General features: G+C 38.4%; 1 protein-coding gene across 5 annotated transcripts; it reads left to right on the top strand.

Annotated features, from left to right (window-relative positions):
- Positions 1-4: 4 nt before the first annotated feature.
- Positions 5-20714, top strand: POLR3G (RNA polymerase III subunit G). Of its 5 annotated transcripts, none has more exons than XM_048931349.1 (9): positions 30-50; positions 1714-1801; positions 4598-4726; positions 7285-7414; positions 12841-12903; positions 13672-13722; positions 16876-16946; positions 17830-17958; positions 18465-20714. In XM_048931349.1, exons 3-9 carry the CDS (start codon positions 4607-4609, stop codon positions 18549-18551), a joined length of 651 nt encoding a protein of 216 aa, XP_048787306.1. In that variant the 5' UTR covers positions 30-50; positions 1714-1801; positions 4598-4606; the 3' UTR covers positions 18552-20714. The 5 variants fall into 5 exon arrangements, with proteins under 5 accessions (XP_048787304.1, XP_048787306.1, XP_048787307.1 ...); XM_048931350.1 differs by lacking the exon at positions 30-50 and adding an exon at positions 121-799; XM_048931348.1 differs by lacking the exon at positions 30-50 and adding an exon at positions 121-1177.
- The last annotated feature ends 3 nt before the right edge of the window (positions 20715-20717 follow it).

The raw sequence follows: 20717 nt of genomic DNA, 5'->3' as shown, positions 1-20717 counted from the left end.
AGAGCCGGGCCCGGCCCACTGCGGCAGCCGCGGGCGGAGCGAAGCTGCGGGTGAGTAGCGGGAGCAGAGGGGCGGCAGCTGGCGATGGGAAGGAGAGGGGCCGTGGGAAGGAATGGGGGCAATGAGGGCAATGGGGAAGGAAGAGGCTCCGACAGGGCGTTGTCATCTTGGCAGTGTTGTCATCGCGGTCGGTATTTCACTTCCCTGACGCGTTCAGGGAATGCAGGTGGCATGAGCAATCCCCGCATTTAAGTGTCCATGCGTTATTTGCTCTGCCGTTATTTTCAGCTCCCGCTGGTTGCTACCGTCTCAGAGAAATGAACACAGCAGAAGTTGTGCTCAGAGTTGTGTGTTAATGGGAACTGGTTCAGGTGTTTGGCTGCCACACAGGCCTGCAGCTTTGGCCTCTTCTGGCCTCAGAGGGTTTGCCTAGCTGCATGAGGGGCAGCTCCTGCAGCACATACAACTTCACACGTTTCAGCTGTGTTTTTGCTTACCTCCAAAACTCATCCTTTTTTCTTTTTTGTAGAGTAAAAGCAACAGAATCTATCTGTAAATAAGGAACTTCATGCAGCCAAACATCCTTCATAGTCTTAATTTCTCATGGCAATTTTGTCATTCATAGTTTGTTTTTATACTCACAGAATCGTAAAATATCTCAAGTTGGAAGGAAACAAAGGGATCGTAGAAACATCAAGGCTGGAAGGGACTACCAAGACCATCTAGTCCAACCCCAACCCGCTACCACCATGCTCAATAACCATGTCCTTCAGTGCTGCATCCACATGCTGCTTGAATGGTGACTCCAGCACCTCCCGAGGCAGCCTGTTCCAATACCTCACCGCTCTTTCTGAGAATATTTTTTTTTCCTAATATCCACCCTCAACCTCCGCTTAAACTTAAATTGGCAGCTTAAAGCCATTCCATCTCGTCCTGTTGCAGTTACCTGGCAGAAGAGGCTGACCCCCATCCCACCACCTATCTGGTCATTGTAGAGAGCAGTAAGGTCTCCCTTGAGCCTTCTCCAGGCTTGTCCAGTCCCTTCTAACACTCCCCATAAAGCTTGTGCTCCAGACCCTTCACCAGCTTCATTGTCCTAACTGATGATCCTTTGCTGGATCATCAAGTCCAGCTCCTAGTTCCACACAGGACCACCCAAAATTCCAACTAGATTTCTGTGAGCAAACTATAAAGTTAATTGTCAAAGTCACTGTTTCCTTTCTGATTTCTCCTCTCATCTCTTGCTTTCACTTTATGATGTCAGTAGACTTCCCTTAGGCTTCTATGCTCAAAAGAAGATGAGAGTTAGTAAAACTGCCACATTGAAAGAGGATTCATTTTAAAGCTTGTTGCTTCTCATCAGATTAATTCATTATTTCAAGAAAATACTATAATTAATTTTAAAGCCAAATTTAAATATATATAGGTATCTAATGCAAAGAATGTACCAATTCCCGCACACCTGGAAATTTCCACCAAACCCTTTTCTGTTTTCTTCCTTTTTTTTTCTGTCCTCTTTTTTTACACCTTGATATCTGCTTATGTTTGGGAATTATCTGTTTATCTTTCTTCATTCTGCTAGGCTCACATTTTCTTATCTTGTTTTCAAAAGATTTTCACGTATTTTTTCTGTCTTCAGTTAATTAAATACTCAGATTTTTCTTTCTTGTCTTTCTTAAAATGATTTATGTAGGACATTCTGATTTTTTTTAGATAATTTTCTGTGAAGCGGACTGACATAGAAACGTGTATCATGATTTAGCTTCCTCCAAAGAGAGCATATTCCTATGGAAAATAATACGTAAGAAAATACTTGGTTTTTACTGTCATTTTATAAAAAGGCCATCCCTTCAATTTTGGGAATTCTGGAAGGATCTTAAGTAGACCTTTCTTTGCTCCTGATAGTAATTCTCCTTGTTGTCCTAGACAACTGTATGAAAAGCTATAAGTATTGTGCTAGTTCTTATTTCCTATTTGGACCTTTATCTTGTGTGGATTGCCTTAAGAATAGCTGGAATGTTACTGGTAGAGCAGGAAGTCTGGAACAGTCTTGCAGTTTGATAACCTGGTAATTACTGGTATGCACAAAGGATTTCTGGGCTGGGATTCCTCAGTCATACTTTATGTGGTCTTGAGTTGTGAGTCACTTTGCTCAAACTGGGCCTGTCTTGGACCTCATCTCTTGACATCATTCTCCACAAAAAAAATGTTTCTTGTACTTTTCTCTACCTGCCAGCTCATGGATCATACAGTGCTGAGATGGAGATTAGGTGAGATGTAGCTATAAATGCAGGCTCTTTATTTTTTTTTTAATAGCCATACAGAAATTTATGGCTATTGTGCAGTAAATTACTGTAATTGCAGATTATTTTTTTTTCTTTTATAAGACCTACAATTCTGTGATTCTATGATTCTGTGATTCTGTGATATGCTTGGTTAATAGGACAAGAGGAAATGGCTTCACATTTCTTCAGAGGAGTTTTAGATTGGATAATAGGGAAATTTTCTTTACTGAAAGGGTTATGAAGCATTGGAATTGGCTCTCCAGCAAAGTAGTTGAGCTCCCATCCCTGGAGGTAGTAAAAGACGTGTAGATGTGGTGCCTAGAGACATGGCTGGATGGTAGACTTGGTAATATGAAGCTCGATGATCTTAACATGGGTGCCCAAACTTTTGGCTTGTCTGGGATGCTTTCAGTGAAGAGCAGTCTTCACTCTGAGATTTTATATGTGATCATGGGCTGCATATAAAATATATAATGTAGTTCATGTGTATAAGTAACAAAACTTTTCTTTTTTTTAATATATATTTATTAAAACATTAAAAGAGAAACAAAATCAAAAAACTAGTGGGATATTTGACCATGTTTTTGTGAAAATGGTGCATCAGTGGTTTAATGGCTCTTAGTGAAGTGATGGTTCACAGTTCTGAGTGAATCTAAAAGTGTTCATCAGAGATTCTGGATGAAGTTTTCTCTTTTGGTGTTTCATCCTTGAAAAAAGTTGTTCACAAATGTATGTACTGTCAAAAAGTGTTGACATGGATAAAGTGTGGTCATGAAGTGAAGGGTATTTCTCTCTGCTAAGATAGGGCTTATACAAGTCTGATAAAGAGACATGTCTGATTGCAACTCCATACATTCCATTTGAAAATACAGGTAATGTATTTATGGGTCACAAATATACAAAAACCCTGGTGATTCTTTCAGCAATCTTGAAACCTGTTCCCAAATTCCATTATCAAAACGGAAGCCACAGCTACATATTTTTCACTGTTCGTAGGACTGCATTTAGCCAGTGTATCAAAACGCATACAATTGTTTGCCACAGCACTTGAGCCAGCACTGTGCTGCTCTCGCCCCTGTCCCAGTTTCAGCCCAGACAGTGCTGACTGCACAGCACTGTGTGGTTGCTGTAAGCAATGGATGTGCTCCCAAGGCTGGTTTGGCTGCTCCATGGGTCAGAGCCACTGGGTATAGAATCACAGAATAGCAGGGATTGGAAGGGGCCTTGAAAGATCATCTAATCCAGTATCTCTGCTGGTGGCGTAGATCAGGTCTCCAGCACGAGAGTTGATAGCTATTATTGGTCTTGTGCAAAGACAGCACTCTGGATTCCACTTCACCCAGCATGACAGGCACCTAAAGCAGAATTCATGGAGGCATGGCAGGGCAGAGGCCTGGTCATCATTGAGTGATGAGGCAGCTGGGGCAACTCTGATGCTGCAGCCCTGACCAGTCTACAGTGCAGTGCACTGGTAAAAGTACAGGGCAAGTTGTTCCACCATGCCAGATCTGCACCTGAAAGACGTGACACTCTGAAAGAGAGGGAGCAGACATAGTTATTTGCTGGCCCAACCCAGGGTGAAAGAAACACCACATTACTTCAGCAGGGAGCCTTCCTAGCCCCACCACTCAGCCATCTCCTGCTTCCTGATGGTACAGGGTCAGACTGTGACTATGGCCCTGGCATGTCCTTGAGCTCTAAGTGCCCTCCCTGCACCACCTGCCCAGGTTGCAAGGGATAGAACCTGAGGAAAAGGCCTCAAGTTACACTGGGGAGGTTTAGACTGGATATCAGGAAGAATTTCTTCATGAAGTGGTTGGTAAAGCATTGGAAAGTGCTTCCCGGGAAAGTGGTAGAGTCACCACCATCCCTGGAGGTGTTCAAAAGGCATAAGGAAATGCTGCTTAGGGACATGGTTTCTTGTTAACCTTGGTAGTGTTAGTTGCTTGGAGATGATCATACTGAAGATCTGTTCCAACCGAAATGATTCTGTGATTCTACCTTGATTGAACTCAAGTCACTACATACACTAAGCTTTATACAAAGAAAGTATTAATGCATATGTTATTAGTTAATTTCTGTCTTGCAAAAATACCTAGTAGAAATGAGGGGAATAATTTTATTTAAAGCATTAATTAAATTTATAGCACCTAAGATGGGCATTAAAAACATTTGAAATTTGTATGGCCTTTGAGAGTGCTTTTAAAATTACTTCAATGCTTGCTAAACGTTGGGTTTTATTCATAATTTTATATGCAATGTATGTCATATACGTAAAAAATTAAACCTGTTAAAATTTTTAATATTTTCAGTAACTTCAAATGGCTGGGTCAGGTAGAGGAAGAGGACGTGCTTCATTTACATTCAACATTGAAGCCATTGGCTTCTCTAAAGGTGCAGTTCTACCTGATGTTGTGTGTAAGCCTCCACCGCTATTTCCTGTAAGTACTGAAGCTTTCTTTGGTGCTCTTGATGTTCAGGTAAAGTGCATTCTCTTTCATTTATGTATTGGAATGAAGTGTAAGAACAACTCTAAGAACTTTAGGTCAGTTTTTAAATACTTAAAGTGAATGATCAGTTGTTGCTGGTTTTATCATTATTGTTATCTCTTCCTGCCCATTTGCTAGCAATTGTATCCGTCAGTAACCTAGATAGCTTGTGACGTGCTCGTTCATTAGTGACCTCACTGTAATTTGGTTTTCTGGATGCTGCAGTAATAGAAACACTGGATTTTTGAACTTGTCTGAAATGAAGTTATGCTAGTGTTTCAAGTTATGACTGTATCTGATTTAGAAATTTTCTGTTGATTCAAACACAGAAGGATTTTGGATGATTATCTTGTGCTTCAGTAGCCAGAATGTGAAAAATAATTTGAAAACAATAGAAAGATGTTTTATGTAATTAAGGGTATTGAGATTGGACATTCTGAGTGTGTTTGGAACGTATCAGAAAATTAAAGGGCAAGAAAAAGTAAGTTATTTTCTTACCAAGCTGAGTTTTGCTACGTAGTCAAACTTGGACAATTTTGAGGCTGAAAAGTTTTTCAGTTTTCAGTTTTATATGAGAACTTCCCCTTTGTATGAGGATTGTATGAAATTTTTCTCAACACATTATGATATGAAACTAGCAAGTTTGGCATGAAATTGGCGCTATTCTGATATTTACCTGAATAGTTATTTCACACATGGTTTTGATTTACTGAAGCAGATGTTATGTTAATGTCTTAGTCCACCATTTCCCTTATAATTTAAATGGCATGACTTCATTGATTTTAAGTCATCTAAATTGTTCCTAGTGTCATTATTATCTGCTTGATAGCACTAGGATACTGAATTATGTGTGAGTACAGATTCTGCAGTTACAATCAGTGATGGAGTTGCTTTAGAATTATTAATCCCATATGCGGTGTATAACCCCTTTCTAACATATACACTGGGGAAGCTGAAGATGCTTTTTTTCCACTGAAAAATTGAAGTAACTCAGTATAACTAGAACTAGCAAAAATAGCATGAATTACATTTAAAAATTGGGCAGTGACCAAAAGTGTGATCTTACAGCTGTTCACTGACTTACACTGAAATTATTTTAAGCAGTGAATTGTTGATCTTGTTTACATATTTCTTTTGATTTTTTTTTTTTTTTAATTGATTTCCTGTAAATGCAATTAGAAAACCAGTTCAGGTACATACCAGTTAAGGTACATCAGCATACCATCAGCATCATGAGAGATTTAAAAAGCAAAAAAAAGCTGAAATTAGTAAGCTCCAGCTGTGGAATCTGCGATAATGTTTTGTGGTTTTCAACCAACCACTCAGATATTAATTGTGCACCACCTGTCAGATGAGAGAAATATTATGTAGTTACAACATAACTGATTCCATCACTACCTTAGTTTGGCATATATTTTAGAAATTTTTTATTACATGTCTTTTCAGTTTCAGGATTTATAGTTCAAACAAACAAAAACGGCCAGAAGAATTTAACAGTTCACTTACCTGAAGAAAAATTGTGATGTGGCAGGCCTGTGTACTATCTGATTGTGATATGGTATTAATCAAACTGTGTTATTTGGGGTAATCATACATAATGTACGAAGGGTTGTCTGAAAGTAATGCCTTCTGTTTTATGATGTTGGCCCACACCGTCAGAGGCAGATGTTGGTTGGTATGATAGTAGGGGTTGAACCTTCCCACCCATATTCTGTTGCATTATATTGCTGTGCAACAGATGGCAGCAGAGGGGCAGTCTGACAGAATGGTGTCTGACATGGAAGAGCAGATAAAGAAAAGGGTTATCACCGAATTCCTCCATGAGCAATAAGTGACACCCACTGACACTCATCGACGCTTGCTGAACACCTATGGAGACCCAACAGTGGATGTGAGCACACTGAGGTGCTGGGGGGTGCATTCCAGCAGTCGCTACAGTGACAGTGGGTCGCCTCTGCTGGTGCAGGTTTTTACAAGCACAGCTTGCAGGCTCTTATTCATCGCTGGTGAAAATTCATAGTTAATGGAGCTGACTGTTGAAAGATAGTTTTGTTGCTGAGATTTGCTCCATCTTTGTATCTGTTGTAGTTTCCCTGGAAATAAGTAGGAGGCATTTCTTCCAGAGCATCTATTCAGTTAAAATTCTGTTTTAGAAGCAGTTAGGGCTGTTTGACTAAAGCAGTGGTTTCTGGTTAAGTTAGGTTGGAATGAAAAATTGATGTTGTTCTTTAAGAATCCTTTAAGCTTAACATGATTATGAATCACGGTTTCACAAATCTACTATTTTCTCCCTGATTGCCTGATGAATTTTTGTAGAAAGATACAAAAAGTTATGAAGTGTAAATTTAAACAGTTATGTATTTTAGAATGCAGTAAAGTATACTTGCAATGTAATATGCAAAGTTGCATTCTTCCATGATTATGTGTGTTTATTGTAGTTTTTTTTTTAGTGTTCCTGCATATGTGATGGATATCAAAGACATTGCAAATAATAAAAATAATTTGTACAGAGTACAGAAAATAAGCCAGTGCCTCTGAAAACAGGAGACGATGAAGATTACATGTTGGCCTTAAAACAAGATTTTAGAGGAGCTATGAAAAAAATGCCATATTTTTTGGCAGTAGAAGAAGATCATGAAGGTTTGTTTGTGTGCTTTTTATTTTTATTTTTATTTCTGTCTTCAGTATTTATTCCATGAGGGATAATGTAATGAAAGGCATGTGTTGAAAATATATTTAGTATTGATAAGGGAGAATGAGAAAGAGCCAGAGTAATATGATAGGAGTGCTCTCATTTGCATTTACTGAAGTTGCAGGTCACCCATACAAGTGCTGTACCTTGAAAGCAACTGCTGTGTTAAAAAAGCAAGGTATTCTGTTTGATATAAAGTAAAAAACATTAAGACCAACTATTTGTGGTTCTTTCAATTATATGATAATCAATACAAACTACATAGGTATTTCTACCTGTTAAAAATACTGTAAAAATTTTGCATTGGAGCAAAGAAATCCATAGTAAATATAAGATTTGAAATTCAGCTTCCATTTTAACTATGTAGAGGTGAACTTAAAACAATAAATATTTTAGATAACAGCTGGACATTCTAAAACGTGCTCTTTTAGAACATGAGCTAAAAAGGTTGGTAAGATGCAGAGAAGATCAGGAAAGACTAAGAATTCACTTGAAACAGAAAAATCAAAGTGAAAGTAAAGTATTGAGGTTTGCATCACAAGTATCATAAGCCAAATTTGAAGACAAAACTTGATCTTACTGCATTAGAAGAGAATGTCTTTTAATTAAATGTAATTAAACATTGACAGCCTTATTATTGTTTGATAAAAATAAATGCTACTTGATAACCATTCATGCATCATTACACTTTTAAAATCCAAGCATCCTGGTCAGAAAACAGAGCAGGGATGGAAGGCCACAGTCTGTTTACTTTGCAGTTGCAGTATTGTAAACCTAGCAGCCACTGGAGCTAATCACTGGGGGGAGTGCTTTTTTTTCACTTGTGACTTTTGCTTATCTCTGTTATCCTTCTAAGTGCTGATTCTCAGTGCTACAAACACCACGCGCTAATACAGGAAAAGAAAAAATATAGCATGTTAGGAAATTTGTGTCAAATTCAAGGCCCAGTCTGTGCTGTCTCTATCAAGCTTTACTGTTTAAGAATCTGGAATAGCCAAACATTAGATAATCTTTCCATTGCTATAATGTGGTGACTTCAAATAATGAGAACTCACATAAACTCTAAAACATGAGGTTTAATATCCATCCTGAAACCATCAAAGTATTTTCTAACTGAGTATTCATGGTAGAGATATGATACAGCTACATAATCTTGTCCCCTCTTGAATGTGGGCAAACTCTAGAGGTTCTTGAGACTGTGTGCAAGTCTTTTTTTATTAGCTTTGAGTACCGTACTCTGATTAATACACCTTTTTGACTTATTGACTGTACTGACTTGTTCTTGCACTAAAGTACTACTTAAAAAGAAGAAACAGACTGCAGTATGATAATACAGCTTCCAGTGCTCCCTGACCACCTTAATTTATTTTTAATTTGAACACATATGTTTAGCCACGTGTCTATGGTGTTTCAGTACCCTTTCAGACATCTTCTGGTGACCCTGAATTCCTGCAGAGAGCATAAAATAGTTTCAGAGCTCAGAGTTCTCACAGCAGTCAGAGGTGCTGACTATGCAGACAAGTAAACTCTTAGTTTTGGAACAAGAACAACAGGAGATCTGATCTTCATTTCTAAATCCTTTTATGATTGTAGAAGAAATAAAATTACTCTTTTTTAACTCGAATATCTTTCATCTCTCATGTAAACAAATTTCAATCTTTCCAGATTCTTATCTCACCAGAGGCTTTCTGTGCTCTTGATCTTTGTGAAGCTTGAAGTTTGCTATTTCCATCTGAGACACAAAAAAGGAAACTGCTGAGCCTGAAAGCATGTCTGAGTAGTTTCCAAGGAGCCAGCCACCTTGAGAATGTTACTTCTGTTTTCCAACTTTGCCTCATGTGGTAGTTCTATCTCTTAACCATTGTTTTTGTGTCCTTTTTTCTGAGTGTTAGTGCTGACTATGCTCTTTAATAGAACTGCTAGCTTTGACTGTTTTTGTACAAAAATTGGCAATTGCAGGTAAGCAAGAAAAGAGCCACTTCAGTTCTTCTCAGTGTCTCCCTGAGGAAAAGTTGGTATCTTGCCATAACTCTCTATAAAACCTTTAGCTGCAGAAAAATACCTCTGTTTCAGTGGTTCAGTATGGTTACATCAGTGGTTGTCTGCAGCTTAAATAGCTTGCTCTCATCTAATTATTCTTAACTGATCATTTCAGTAATGTGGTTTACAACCCTTTTCTTCCTTGTGTTTCATCTAAACATCTGGTAGGATTACAGGAGAGGCAAAGTGGGGACTGTTGGCAGAAATTTCTTAGATTGGCTTTGCTGCAAGAGCAAATGAATTTTTTTAGACTGCCAGCACAACATCTGTGAGCCAAATGGTCATTTGAAGAGTGAGAAGGGAAACATTTTAATTAGGTAGGACTAGCTATCTGTCTTTCATTATTCATGTAGTGAAGGAAAGTCATGTCTAATAGTACCTGGCAATTTTGATGCGTTAGTATACCATATGTAGATTTTCATCATTCATTTCAAACTTATTTTGAGCAAGTGGTAGGTGTATTCTCCATGGTCTCCATTTTCTTTACTTCCTAAGCTATGAATCATTCATATTTTTCCTGCAAGTATATCTGCTGTGACTGGGTGATTGTCACCTTGGCAGTGGTTTGTAATTAATTCATCAACTGTGAGCAGCAAGTCAGGCAGGCACATTTTTTTTACTGATGGCATCAGCAATTAATTCTTACTAAAGATCACTGAGCTGAAGTCAAAACTACTAGTTTATTTCCCCGTGTTGCTGACAGTTTCAAACAGCATCTATGAAGGCCATCTATATTAGGTGCCCCTCCAGACACTGTCATTTTAGATACAAGCTTTTTCTTGCTCAGTTTTAAGTAGGTCTTCTGCTGCCCTCACCACTGCTAAGTTTAAAATTTGAATTTAATTTCTGGTATCATCTTTTTCCACACTTTTCTCCAGTGAGTATGTTAGAAGTCTTCTACTGCATAGATCACAGTCTGTTTTTTACTTTTTGTACAATACCCACAAAAATAATCCCTGTTTGAGTAATGAGATATTACTACAAGTAGAATATACAGCTTTGTGTGTGGATATTGCAATTGGGCATGGTGATTGATAAGAAAAAATAAAACTGGTTGAAATTAATTTTCTCATTAAAGATTGTGCAAGTATGAATCCATATACCTACACTGTATAACTACTATGTTATTCATACTGCATTTCTTAATTTATTTCTTGTGCCCAAACTGAGGAAAAATGGACAAAAACATATTGTTAGAATTTCAGAAACATCTTCTTGCTGTAATGCAAAGTTTTGCCATTGCAAAAGTACTTGAAGCCCTGGGACTTGGTGATGATCAGTCATTCAGAGATCACAGAATCACAGAATTGTAGGGGTTGGAAGGGACCTCCAGAGATCATCAAGTCCAACCCCCCTGCCAAAGCAGGTTCCCTACAGCAGGTCGCACAGGTAGGCATCCAGGCAGGTCTTGAACATCTCCAGAGAAGGAGACTCCACCACCTCCCTGGGCAGCCTGTTCCAGTGCTCCGTCACCTCACTGTAAAGAAGTTCTTGCACACATTTGTGCAGAACTTCCTATGCTGCAGTTTCCGGCCGTTTCCCCTTGTCCTGTCTCCACTCACCACTGAAAAGAGTCCGGCCTCGCCATTCTCCCCCCACACCTTAGATATTTATAGACCTGGATCAGGTCCCCTCTCAGTCTTCTTTTCTCAAGGCTGAACAGACCCAGTTCACTCAGCCTTTCTTCATAGGGGAGATGCTCCAGGCCCTTCACCATCTTCGTGGCCCTCCACTGGACTCTTTCCAAGAGATCCCTGTCTTTTTTGTACTGGGGAGCCCAGAACTGGACGCAGTACTCCAGATGAGGTCTTACCAGGGCAGAGTAGAGGGGGAGGATCACCTCCTTTGACCTGCTGGCCATGCTCTTTTTAATGCACCCCAGTAAGCCATTGGCCTTTTTGGCCACAAGGACACACTGCTGGCTCATGGCCAACCTGTCGTCCACCAGGACACCCAGGTCCCTTTCCGCAGAGCTCCCCTCCAGCAGCTCATCCCCCAACCTGTACTGGTGCATGCAATTATTCCTCCCCAGATGCAAGACTCTACACTTGCTTTTGTTAAACCTCATCCGGTTTTTTTCTGCCCAGCTCTCCAGCCTGTCCAGGTCTTGCTGAATGGCAACACAGCCTTCAGGCGTGTCAGCCAATCCTCCCAACTTTGTATCATCGGCAAACTTGCTGAGGGTGGCCATTATCCCCTCATCAAGGTCATTGATGAAGATGTTGAACAATGAGATGACTTCTGAGGCCTTCTAAGACCTTCTAATTCTGGATGCTTCTAGGCCTTCTAAGTCCTAGGAATTTTGGATGCTTGTTAGGAGTAGAACGGTGACAATGTCACTAATTTTCTTTTTTTCAATCACAGAATGACAGAAGGGTTGAGGCTGGCATAGGTCCATCTGTCCCTACCGCTGCTCCAGCAGGAGCATCCAGGGCAGATTACCCAGGTCCATGTCCAGGAGGCTTCTGGTCTTGTTTAGCCTGGAGAAGTGAAGGCTTCAGGGAGACTAGTGAAGGTGTGTGGCAGTGGCACAGATTGCCCAAAGAAGCTGTGGATGGCCCATCTTTGACGGTGTTCAGTGGCAGATTGGATGAGGCTCTGAGCAACCTGCGCTAGTGGGAAATAGATGTTGGAACTGGATGGTCTTTAAATTTACTTCAAGTTGAAACTGTGTTATGATTCTGCAGTTCCCTTGGGTTCTATTTCTGAGAGATTACTGCTCTGTTATGAGGACGCTGTAGACCAGCTCCCCCTGGATGGCAGCTCAACTTCCTGGTCCATCTGCCACTCCCACCACATTTGTGTCATCAGCACACTGCTGAGGATGTGCTCTGCCATCATCCAGATCATTAACGAAGATGTTAGACAGGACTTGGACCCAGTGTTGGCCCCTGGACTTCCAGCTAGGCTTCATACCACAAATTACCACTCTGTGGTGCAGCTGTTCAGCCAATTATCAGTATGCCTCCCTGCCTGCCCTTCCAGCCCATACATCAACAACGGGATGGAGGGAATGACATTGATGGAAAGGACATACCTTCAAAATGGGGAGCAATAGTCTTCCTGGTTTTTATTATTTATTTATTTATTGGTTTTGGTTTTGAGACCTAGGGTTATAAAATCCAGGTTTTTCAAGTACTTACCATATGATTAGTTCTAGGAATTACCATGAAAACTGTTATGAAACTGTTTTTAAGTGTTGTATAACAGTGCAAGAAACTGCTTCATGTGGGGTGAAGAGGATACGCTTGTATGTTTAATTACAGGAAAATACCGAAAACACTGTGAATTGCCTTTCTAATGGATTAAAAAATCTTTGTGTCTTTCCCTACAGCAATTGAAAGGTACAGTAAAAAGTACATGGATGATGAAAAGGAGCATGCAGCATGGACTCCAGGTAATACCTGAGAATACCAAAGGCTGTTTTGGTATTTGCCTGGGTAATCTGTTCTTCTGAAATGTTTGATTCCAAATTTTTAAAGTAATAAAATAGTACATGTATCCTTACCAAAGCATGTAGTCTTTGTTGAGAGTTAGGCCCTTTTGGTGTTCTCAGATCAAAGGGAAGTATTGTTTTGTCTAGAAAAGAACAAATAAATGTGATTTTATTTTTTTCTCATTCAAAACAGCTAATTCTCAGCAAAAAACGCAAGCTTGATCTCTACACCTTTCCCTCTTTGTTATTTCCCATGCAAATACCAGTTCTGAACTGGGAGAAAATATAAAAGTTATGTACTAAAAAACTCCACCAACATGGTTTTTCAGTCACTGTTAGATTGATTTTATGACATTAAACTTTCACAAATATATCTGAATAGGTCAGTGTTGCAGACTTGATGATACTGTATAATTTAGAGGGCATCTGGGACACTGGAAGGACTGAACTTCGTCTGACTGGGGTAGATGCCAGCTTTCATTAAGTGGGTAAAATGCTGATCCTCTTTATACTTCATCCTGAAGTACAGGTAAAAGTCAGCAAAATCGTTGGGATTCAGCAAAATCTTTGGGTGCTAAAACAATTAGACTTACAAATCCTATATGACCTTACATGACAGTTAGAGTCACGTGATGAAATCAAGCACAAGACGCAATCTTGCTAAGTGAGATGAGGAGGATTACTGCTGTAAATCATTGTTTATAAGTATTAAAGCTACTTTCTGTACAGATTGGAGAAGACTTCCAAGAGAGATGAAGCCAAGGAAAAAGATGAAGAAAGGTAGATAATGTATTTTTAAATATTTTAAAAGGTTTCAAAAAAGGCATGCTAAAGCTGGTTACATGGACCTAATGAATAGGGATTTTGGTAGATTATTTTCTAAATAATTGAATAGATTGCCTGGCTTTTAATAATTTGCTAGCTGCTAATATGTAATATTGGAAGATTAAAAATGCAAAAATCTTTTTGTTTTGCAGTCCATCTTCTATTTAAAGAATAGCAAGCTGTTCAAATTTTCTTCAAATTTTTGGTTTCTCAATTAAATTGTATATTATTTTGTTGACTTGTATTTTTTTAGGTCTTTTATATGTAATTTAATGTAGTTTATTTTCTATTTCTCTGGTTTTACTTTTTTTGTTTATTTTCTTCTGCAGAATTGTGAACCAGATCCTTCAACAGCAGTTGGAGCTGGTATTGGTTGCTCTTTAAGGAAAAGAAATCTTTTTATTGTACAGCATCAGACGTGTATTCATTTTTAAGAGTGTTTTTGTTTTCCAGTATGCATGACTATTATTTTCAGTTCTCAGTAGAAGTCTGTTGCTTTGTTGATGTGAAACAACACTTGGCCTCCTGTATCTAGCTGTCTGTTACATACAATTGTTTACTTTCTTGCTCTCTTTGTCCAAGTCCTTCATATGTCATTTTTCAGTTCAAGGATAAAATAGAAAAAGGAATGGGAATGTGCAGTAGTCATGGAGACTGGCTCAGCTGGAAGCTTTTGTCTTTTAAGAGTGTCATTGAGAAGCATGGGAATAAAGGTAGACAGCAAGATTCAATTTCAATTAACTACTTATTTGCAAAATCCCTCAAGAAGAAATGAGTGCATATCCATTTTCTTTTTTAAAAAAGAAGAAATTGCACTGGCTTTTGTAAGCCTGCAGGCAATAATAAACTCCCCAAGATTCTGTGCAATCATAAATGCCAATCCAGTATCCCTTTGATATACTAACATTCTGATTATCACAAAGAATCATTGGTCAGTGCGTTCTTTATTTCCACCATCTTCTGTGCATGTTTCTCAATTTGCTCTTAAAAGTACATTTTCTTACATAATTGTAACAGCAAAGATCAGCTGCCCACCTTGATTTGATTGGGTAAAAAACCTGTTTCTCTAAAAGCAAAAATCGTGAGGTTTCAGGTTTTTTGAGGGGAATCTTGGTGACATGGAGATCATACAGAAGTCATGTTACTTTTTGTTTTGATGACACCCATGTTGGGTGACACTTCATAATCGAGTGGAACAAAGGTGAGGGAGTGAAGTGAATGTTATCTGCACTCATACACAGACAGGTTTCCTACAATTCTATCGTCAAAGATCACAGGAGTGGTTTTTGGGTCATTACGCTATATGTGCAGGGCTGCCTTCATTTTTGACCCCCTTTATGACTTCCCTGAGTGTTTCAACTTAACACCTGGCCACATCATTTACTGACATAACTTCAGGTAGGGTTTCTTATCTCCCACACTTAGGTTGGGCTGTGGACCACTATATCTGAAATATCAGCAATACCTCCAAAAAAAAATAGCCCAAACCAAAATTTAAAAAAAAACACAAGCAGTAAGCCGAATGGCTTCAGCTCCTGTATGCACGTGTATACAGCAGTCAGATTTACTCATGTAAGACAAAGCACTGTAAGAACTGCAATTTAAAAGAAAATAGATTGTATTGCCTTGCTGTTCTGCTTAAAGTTCTACATTCAAATGGTGAGCCTGTGTCTGTAATATTACAGTTAGCTCCAGAGATTTCCACCATTTAGTGGAGGCTTTTGCATATCTTTTTTTCACTTCCAAGCTGTTTATAGACATTATCTCTAAAAGTTTGCAGGTGTTTGTGCAGAGGTGATCATTTTGAATCACACTTACCTAAAGGCCTCCTTGTTCTGGATGTATTTGCTCTGACAGATGTGTTCATACATTATTACAGAGCAGCTTGACTTCCCTCCGCTATGTGTGGTGCTTTTGTCATTTAAAGTCTTCCTGGGCAAAATACTGAAGTGAACAGAGTGTTATGATTAATGCTTTTGAGAAAAGGGAATTGTTATCATAGCAGCTGCTAGTGCTCCGTTTCCTTAGACATTGGACCAAATAAAATACATCCCACATTGGACTACCTTCTGCACTGGAAAAGCTATCTCCTCCTTCCATCAGCACGTACAATTTTCTTTCTACATGACTAGGTTTAGTGTACTGTGGTGTAAAAAAAAAAAAAAAAAAAAGAAAGGTGCTTGTTACATTAGTGCCTGGTCAGTTTCTTTCTGGTTATCAGAAGCTGTATAACTACTCCAGTGTGGAACTTACCCTGGCATTTTTACTCTGCAGAGAACAGCCATTATGTTGGGTACCACCCTAAGATGTAAGTTTTATGCAGGGCAGCATGGTGCAGCAAGAGAGTGGAAGGACAGGTGTTGTCATGGAAGCAGGACATTTCTAGCTTTGCTACAGTATTTCTCAGCCCAGTGCTCTTTGTTTCTGCTGGTCAAACTGCACTCCTGGAACTGAGACAGGTGTTTCCCAAGCTTGGAGTGCTGCAATTCAGACAGCTCTGACCTGGTTACGGAGTCATACTTTCAACCTTTGCTCCATCATATAATGAAGTGGGATGGAATTGTAGGGAATAACTTGATAAAGGCTTTGTCCACGTAACAGTAATTTGTGGTCCAAAAGCCATTTAACTGCAGTAACCTTATTACCCCAGAGGAGGCTCACAAACACTTCTGTCTGCCTTTTTTTTTCACTTAAAAAGAAAAAATAATCCTTTCTCTCAAGTGCCCAGCTGTCATTATTTTGTACATACGTTTTATCTCCTCAGCTGATAAGAAGTGACAACATATCTGTGGAGCTTTTTCCTAAAATCTTTATTTATTGTGGGTAAGTGAAGAGCATTTTGTGAAGCTAAACGCTGTAGTTTGATCAAAGCTTCCATCAAATGTCTGTATAAAATGAATTTCAAGCTGGGCCTGTAGACATCACTTAGATAAATCAGGCCATTATTCCTCTGTGATTGATCTAGCTCAGAGCTGAAGTAATTTTAGTACAGACAGTATGGGATTTTCATGGCAGTTACTACTCTTAAGATAGAAGCTCTTAAAAGTAAATAAAAGGATTCATTATTTTATATACAAGAAAAAATAATTGTTATGTACTTTATTTCAGCAGGTGCAAAACCAAAAAAGGCAAAGAATTCTGAGCCTAAAAGTAACGTGGATGTGTTGAAAAAAATTGAGGTAAGGTGTGCTTAATCTTAGAGAATTGTACAATACAAATTACTGAAGGGAAATTAATTTTCTGATACATGATACTATGATAAGTTTTTGGGATAACCACATCAGCCTTTCTGTGGTCTTGTTACCTGGACTGACAAAAGTTCTGCAATATAGTATAGCACAAGGGGGAGGAGAAGGATAAAGCCTGGCAATGGAGAAACTGGTTTTGTTTGTCTGTTTGTTTTTTAATTCTATTTAAGGCCAAACACATCATTCAGTTGTTCTTCACAGTATAGCTGTGTGGCCTAATTGTGAAAAGTAGAGCTAACTGAAGGAGGAAATTGACCCAGAAAATCTAAATGGATGGTTTTTACAGCACTTTACTGCTTCTTATTGGAAATATACCCATTTGTAAGTTGAGAGCAAAGAAACAGAGAGGAGAATTTAGGAGGAAAGTTACTGTGATTTTGGTGCTGACTACCCACCAGGTGGAAATGGAAAGCTGAAAGGTGAAATAGCCCCGTTTTTTTTTCTTGATGATGTATCAGCAGTTTGGTGCAGATCTTTTATAGTTCATGGTTACATCTTATCAAGTATTATATGACTTTCTACTGCGAATTGCTCCAAGAGTGGATGGTAAAGGAAATGAATCATCTCAGTTTATTACACAAGATTGGCTTTTTTTTAGAATTGAAGTCCAATGATTTACACTCAATAAAAAAAGTTCTTATAATATTCTAGCATTTCACATCATGTTGTCCTTAGATGTTGACAAAAAATATTTGTACAGTATTGTCAGACTACTCATCTTACTGTTAACTGCAGCATAACACTTTGGTTGTGAGGAGGGTATATTGTTGCCATAATGTTAGATTATGCTGTAAATGAAAATGTCTTCTGACAGGAGTTGGAAAAGAAAGATGATGAAGAAGAAAAATCTGATGATGAGAAAGACAGAACAAAAGATAAAGAAGGTGAAGATGATGAAGAAGCTGAAGAGCCAGAAGAATATGATGAAGAGGAACATGAAGAGGTGCTTTATTTATTTTTCTGTTTACATCAGATCAGATTACAGTCACTGAGCAGCGTGTTGGCTCTCCCCAGCTTTTCTGAAGCAGAGGGAGAGCCACAGGGAAAGGCACTGTTCAATTAATTTTCCTTGTTGTAGTACACTGTGTTGTAGTTAGGCAAGTGTTTTAGATTTGTTACTCCCAAACAGCTCTGAAATAAAGAGCTGGCCAACAGGAAATGTGTCCTGCCACGATACATGAAACTACTTATTTTCACCATCAAAACAGGGCACAACGTTTACATTTTAAAAGGTTGCTCTCCTTTCAGATATAACAAAAATTAATTTTAAGTTTTCGTATTTTCTTTCACAAGAAACTTACATTAACAGTTCAAAAATTCTGTGCCCAACTAGTTTAAAACATATTTCTTCTATAAATTGTCTCCTTCACAAGACTGATAATATAGTGATTATATGTTTATTTATAAATATAGTGATAGTATTTTGGTCTGCAATATGTTTTCATTTAGGAAAATGACTATATTTCTTCATACTTTGAAGATGGAGATGACTTTGGTGCTGGCAGTGATGACAATATGGATGAAGCAACGTACTAGCTGTTGTTGCTAGGAGGTGTACTGTTCATGAAATAGAATCCTGGAGGTAGGCTGAGTATTACTGACAGAACTAATGCTTCAGATCTTTTGGGTTTAAGCTTACTCTCCGAAAACATATGGAACAATTTTTTGTAATTGTTTTTCGCTGTAAAATGGGATCCCAGATCCCACATTTTGTTCATTTGCCATGTTTTGCAGATATGCACTTTTTAAAGCTTCTCTGAGATGCCTACTGATGCCAATACATGGCCTCTGCACAGAAAAAGAATGTATCCATTTTTGTCGAATTGTGCCTAAGCATTTGCACTAGTCAGTTCTGTGCTTTAGCTGTGAAATTCCTCATAACTGGAGCAAAGCAAAAATAAAGCCGTTACGGATGAAAGCTGCCCATACTTAGCAGCTGACTTGTTTGAAGGAATTCGCATTAACTTCTGAATTCAGGGGACTGAAAATAATTGACCACTAAGCACTTTAATGTAAACTGACTTGAAAGAATTGTAGGAATACAGACTACCAAGGTAATAAGTATTTTGAAGAGGTACTGTTCTAGTCAGCAGAACTCTTACCTTTAGTATATTATTTAAAAGGAATGATAATATTTAACAATATGTTTACATTGCCTGTATGCATCAGTATAAGTGATTATTAGGGGTAATTTCATTTAGAAAGAATACGTGACAGAATTTAAGATTGAGAAAGTATGCAATTGTGTTTTCAACAGTAGCATGCAGTTTGAAGGCATAAGAGTTTTACTAGCTCCTCAGTTTTTCTGCCTGTTACGGCAATATTAACTTTCCTACCTCACAGAGCTGTTAAGTGAGATAGCAGATTATATCCATGCAAAGAGGCATTTACTTACTTTTCTACAAAACAAACAAAATTTACAGAATGAAAACTAATAAAAAAGCACATACATTTCTCATGCAAGAGAAATATGTGGTAAAGCATGTTGATTGTGAAAAATTAGGAAAACATGAGTGCTCAGAATAGGAAAACTACAATGTTTAGAAACTTTTTAAAGAACCAACAGCCAAAATGTAAAAAATTTATTCCTGAGTTTAGAAGCTAGAGGAACACAGTGACAGAGCAGTCTCTGTGTCCCTTTGTCCTTTGACTATATAAAATATTTATCAATGTTATAATTTATCAGTTTCATTGTAACATGAATGTGCTGTTCCTTCTAACAGGTTCTGTTGGCAGGACTAATGAAAATAAAATGTTTTAAGAGCAAGCCAATTCTTTTGTCAGTTTTCTTTGGAAGTGTGGCATTTTGTCAAGTGGCGCTTTACCTCACTGCTGACTAGAAAGTCATACTGCATTATTCTGTGGACTCCTCCCTGCAATAAGATGGTGCATTCTGCTAAATTATATATCAGTTCTAAAGGAAATTAAAATGCAATGTATGTCACACTTCAGAGGTAAACTAATTGCATTTTGAAGAACATTCAATAAACAGTCTGCTAAATTATATAGGAAATGTATTCTGTTCATTTTCTTTTGGCAACATACATACTAGCAGTTGTTTCTTCAACAGATGTGCCCATTTTATCTATGTGGTACATAACAGAAGGCACTGTAAACAAGGCAACCATGTTGAAAGGTAAACAATGAGAGAATCCCTGCAACTTGCATAAGGAAAACAAATAGAGTGCTTTTGCCAAGGGCAAAAGAACCAGAGGGTAAACACTGGAAAAGCAATACTGCATGTGTTATAATTTGGCCACTGCTGTGGCTAGCTTGAGCACATGACTCTTCTTTGGAACAGGGGACTTTCTTCATTCATCACCTTTAAAAGGTTAACTATGGTCACATCTGTTCTACACAGAAGCAATCACCGTGTCTCAGGATAGATCTTCTAGACTAGTTTAACAATGGTAGATAAGGTCAAAGCTTAAGAACAGCCTGTGCCCTGTGTTAAGTAGTTTCTGAAATGGAATGAGGTTGTATTGTTTCAGAGCCGTAATGCTCACAGCTGTTCTTGTAAGTTGATATTTCTAATTGCTTGGAATTTATTCCAAGACCATGATGTTTATAAAATGTAGACTGTTTGCTGGGTCTAGATCTAGCCGAGGCTGGAGTTGAAGGACAGCTAAGCAAGTGTGTGTGTGCTTACCTTCTTTCTGGGGTTAAGCTAGGACACTAACTTAATTTTTCATTCCTATTTCT

Source organism: Lagopus muta, chromosome Z, assembly GCF_023343835.1.
Source record: "Lagopus muta isolate bLagMut1 chromosome Z, bLagMut1 primary, whole genome shotgun sequence".
In the NCBI taxonomy this organism is placed as follows: Eukaryota; Metazoa; Chordata; class Aves; order Galliformes; family Phasianidae; genus Lagopus; species Lagopus muta.
Note: the sequence above shows the minus strand (reverse complement) of the source record. Positions and strands in the feature narration are given on the sequence as shown.

What these genes read in the sequence shown, in the direction of transcription:
- POLR3G (XM_048931347.1), top strand. Translation starts at nt 4,607, where the DNA reads ATGGCTGGGTCAGGTAGAGGAAGAGGACGTGCTTCATTTACATTCAAC. An exon ending in AAGGAAAAAGATGAAGAAAG is followed by an intron (nt 13,723 to 16,875) that starts GTAGATAATGTA and finishes ACTTTATTTCAG; the next exon opens with CAGGTGCAAAACCAAAAAAG. An exon ending in ATGAAGAGGAACATGAAGAG is followed by an intron (nt 17,959 to 18,464) that starts GTGCTTTATTTA and finishes GTTTTCATTTAG; the next exon opens with GAAAATGACTATATTTCTTC.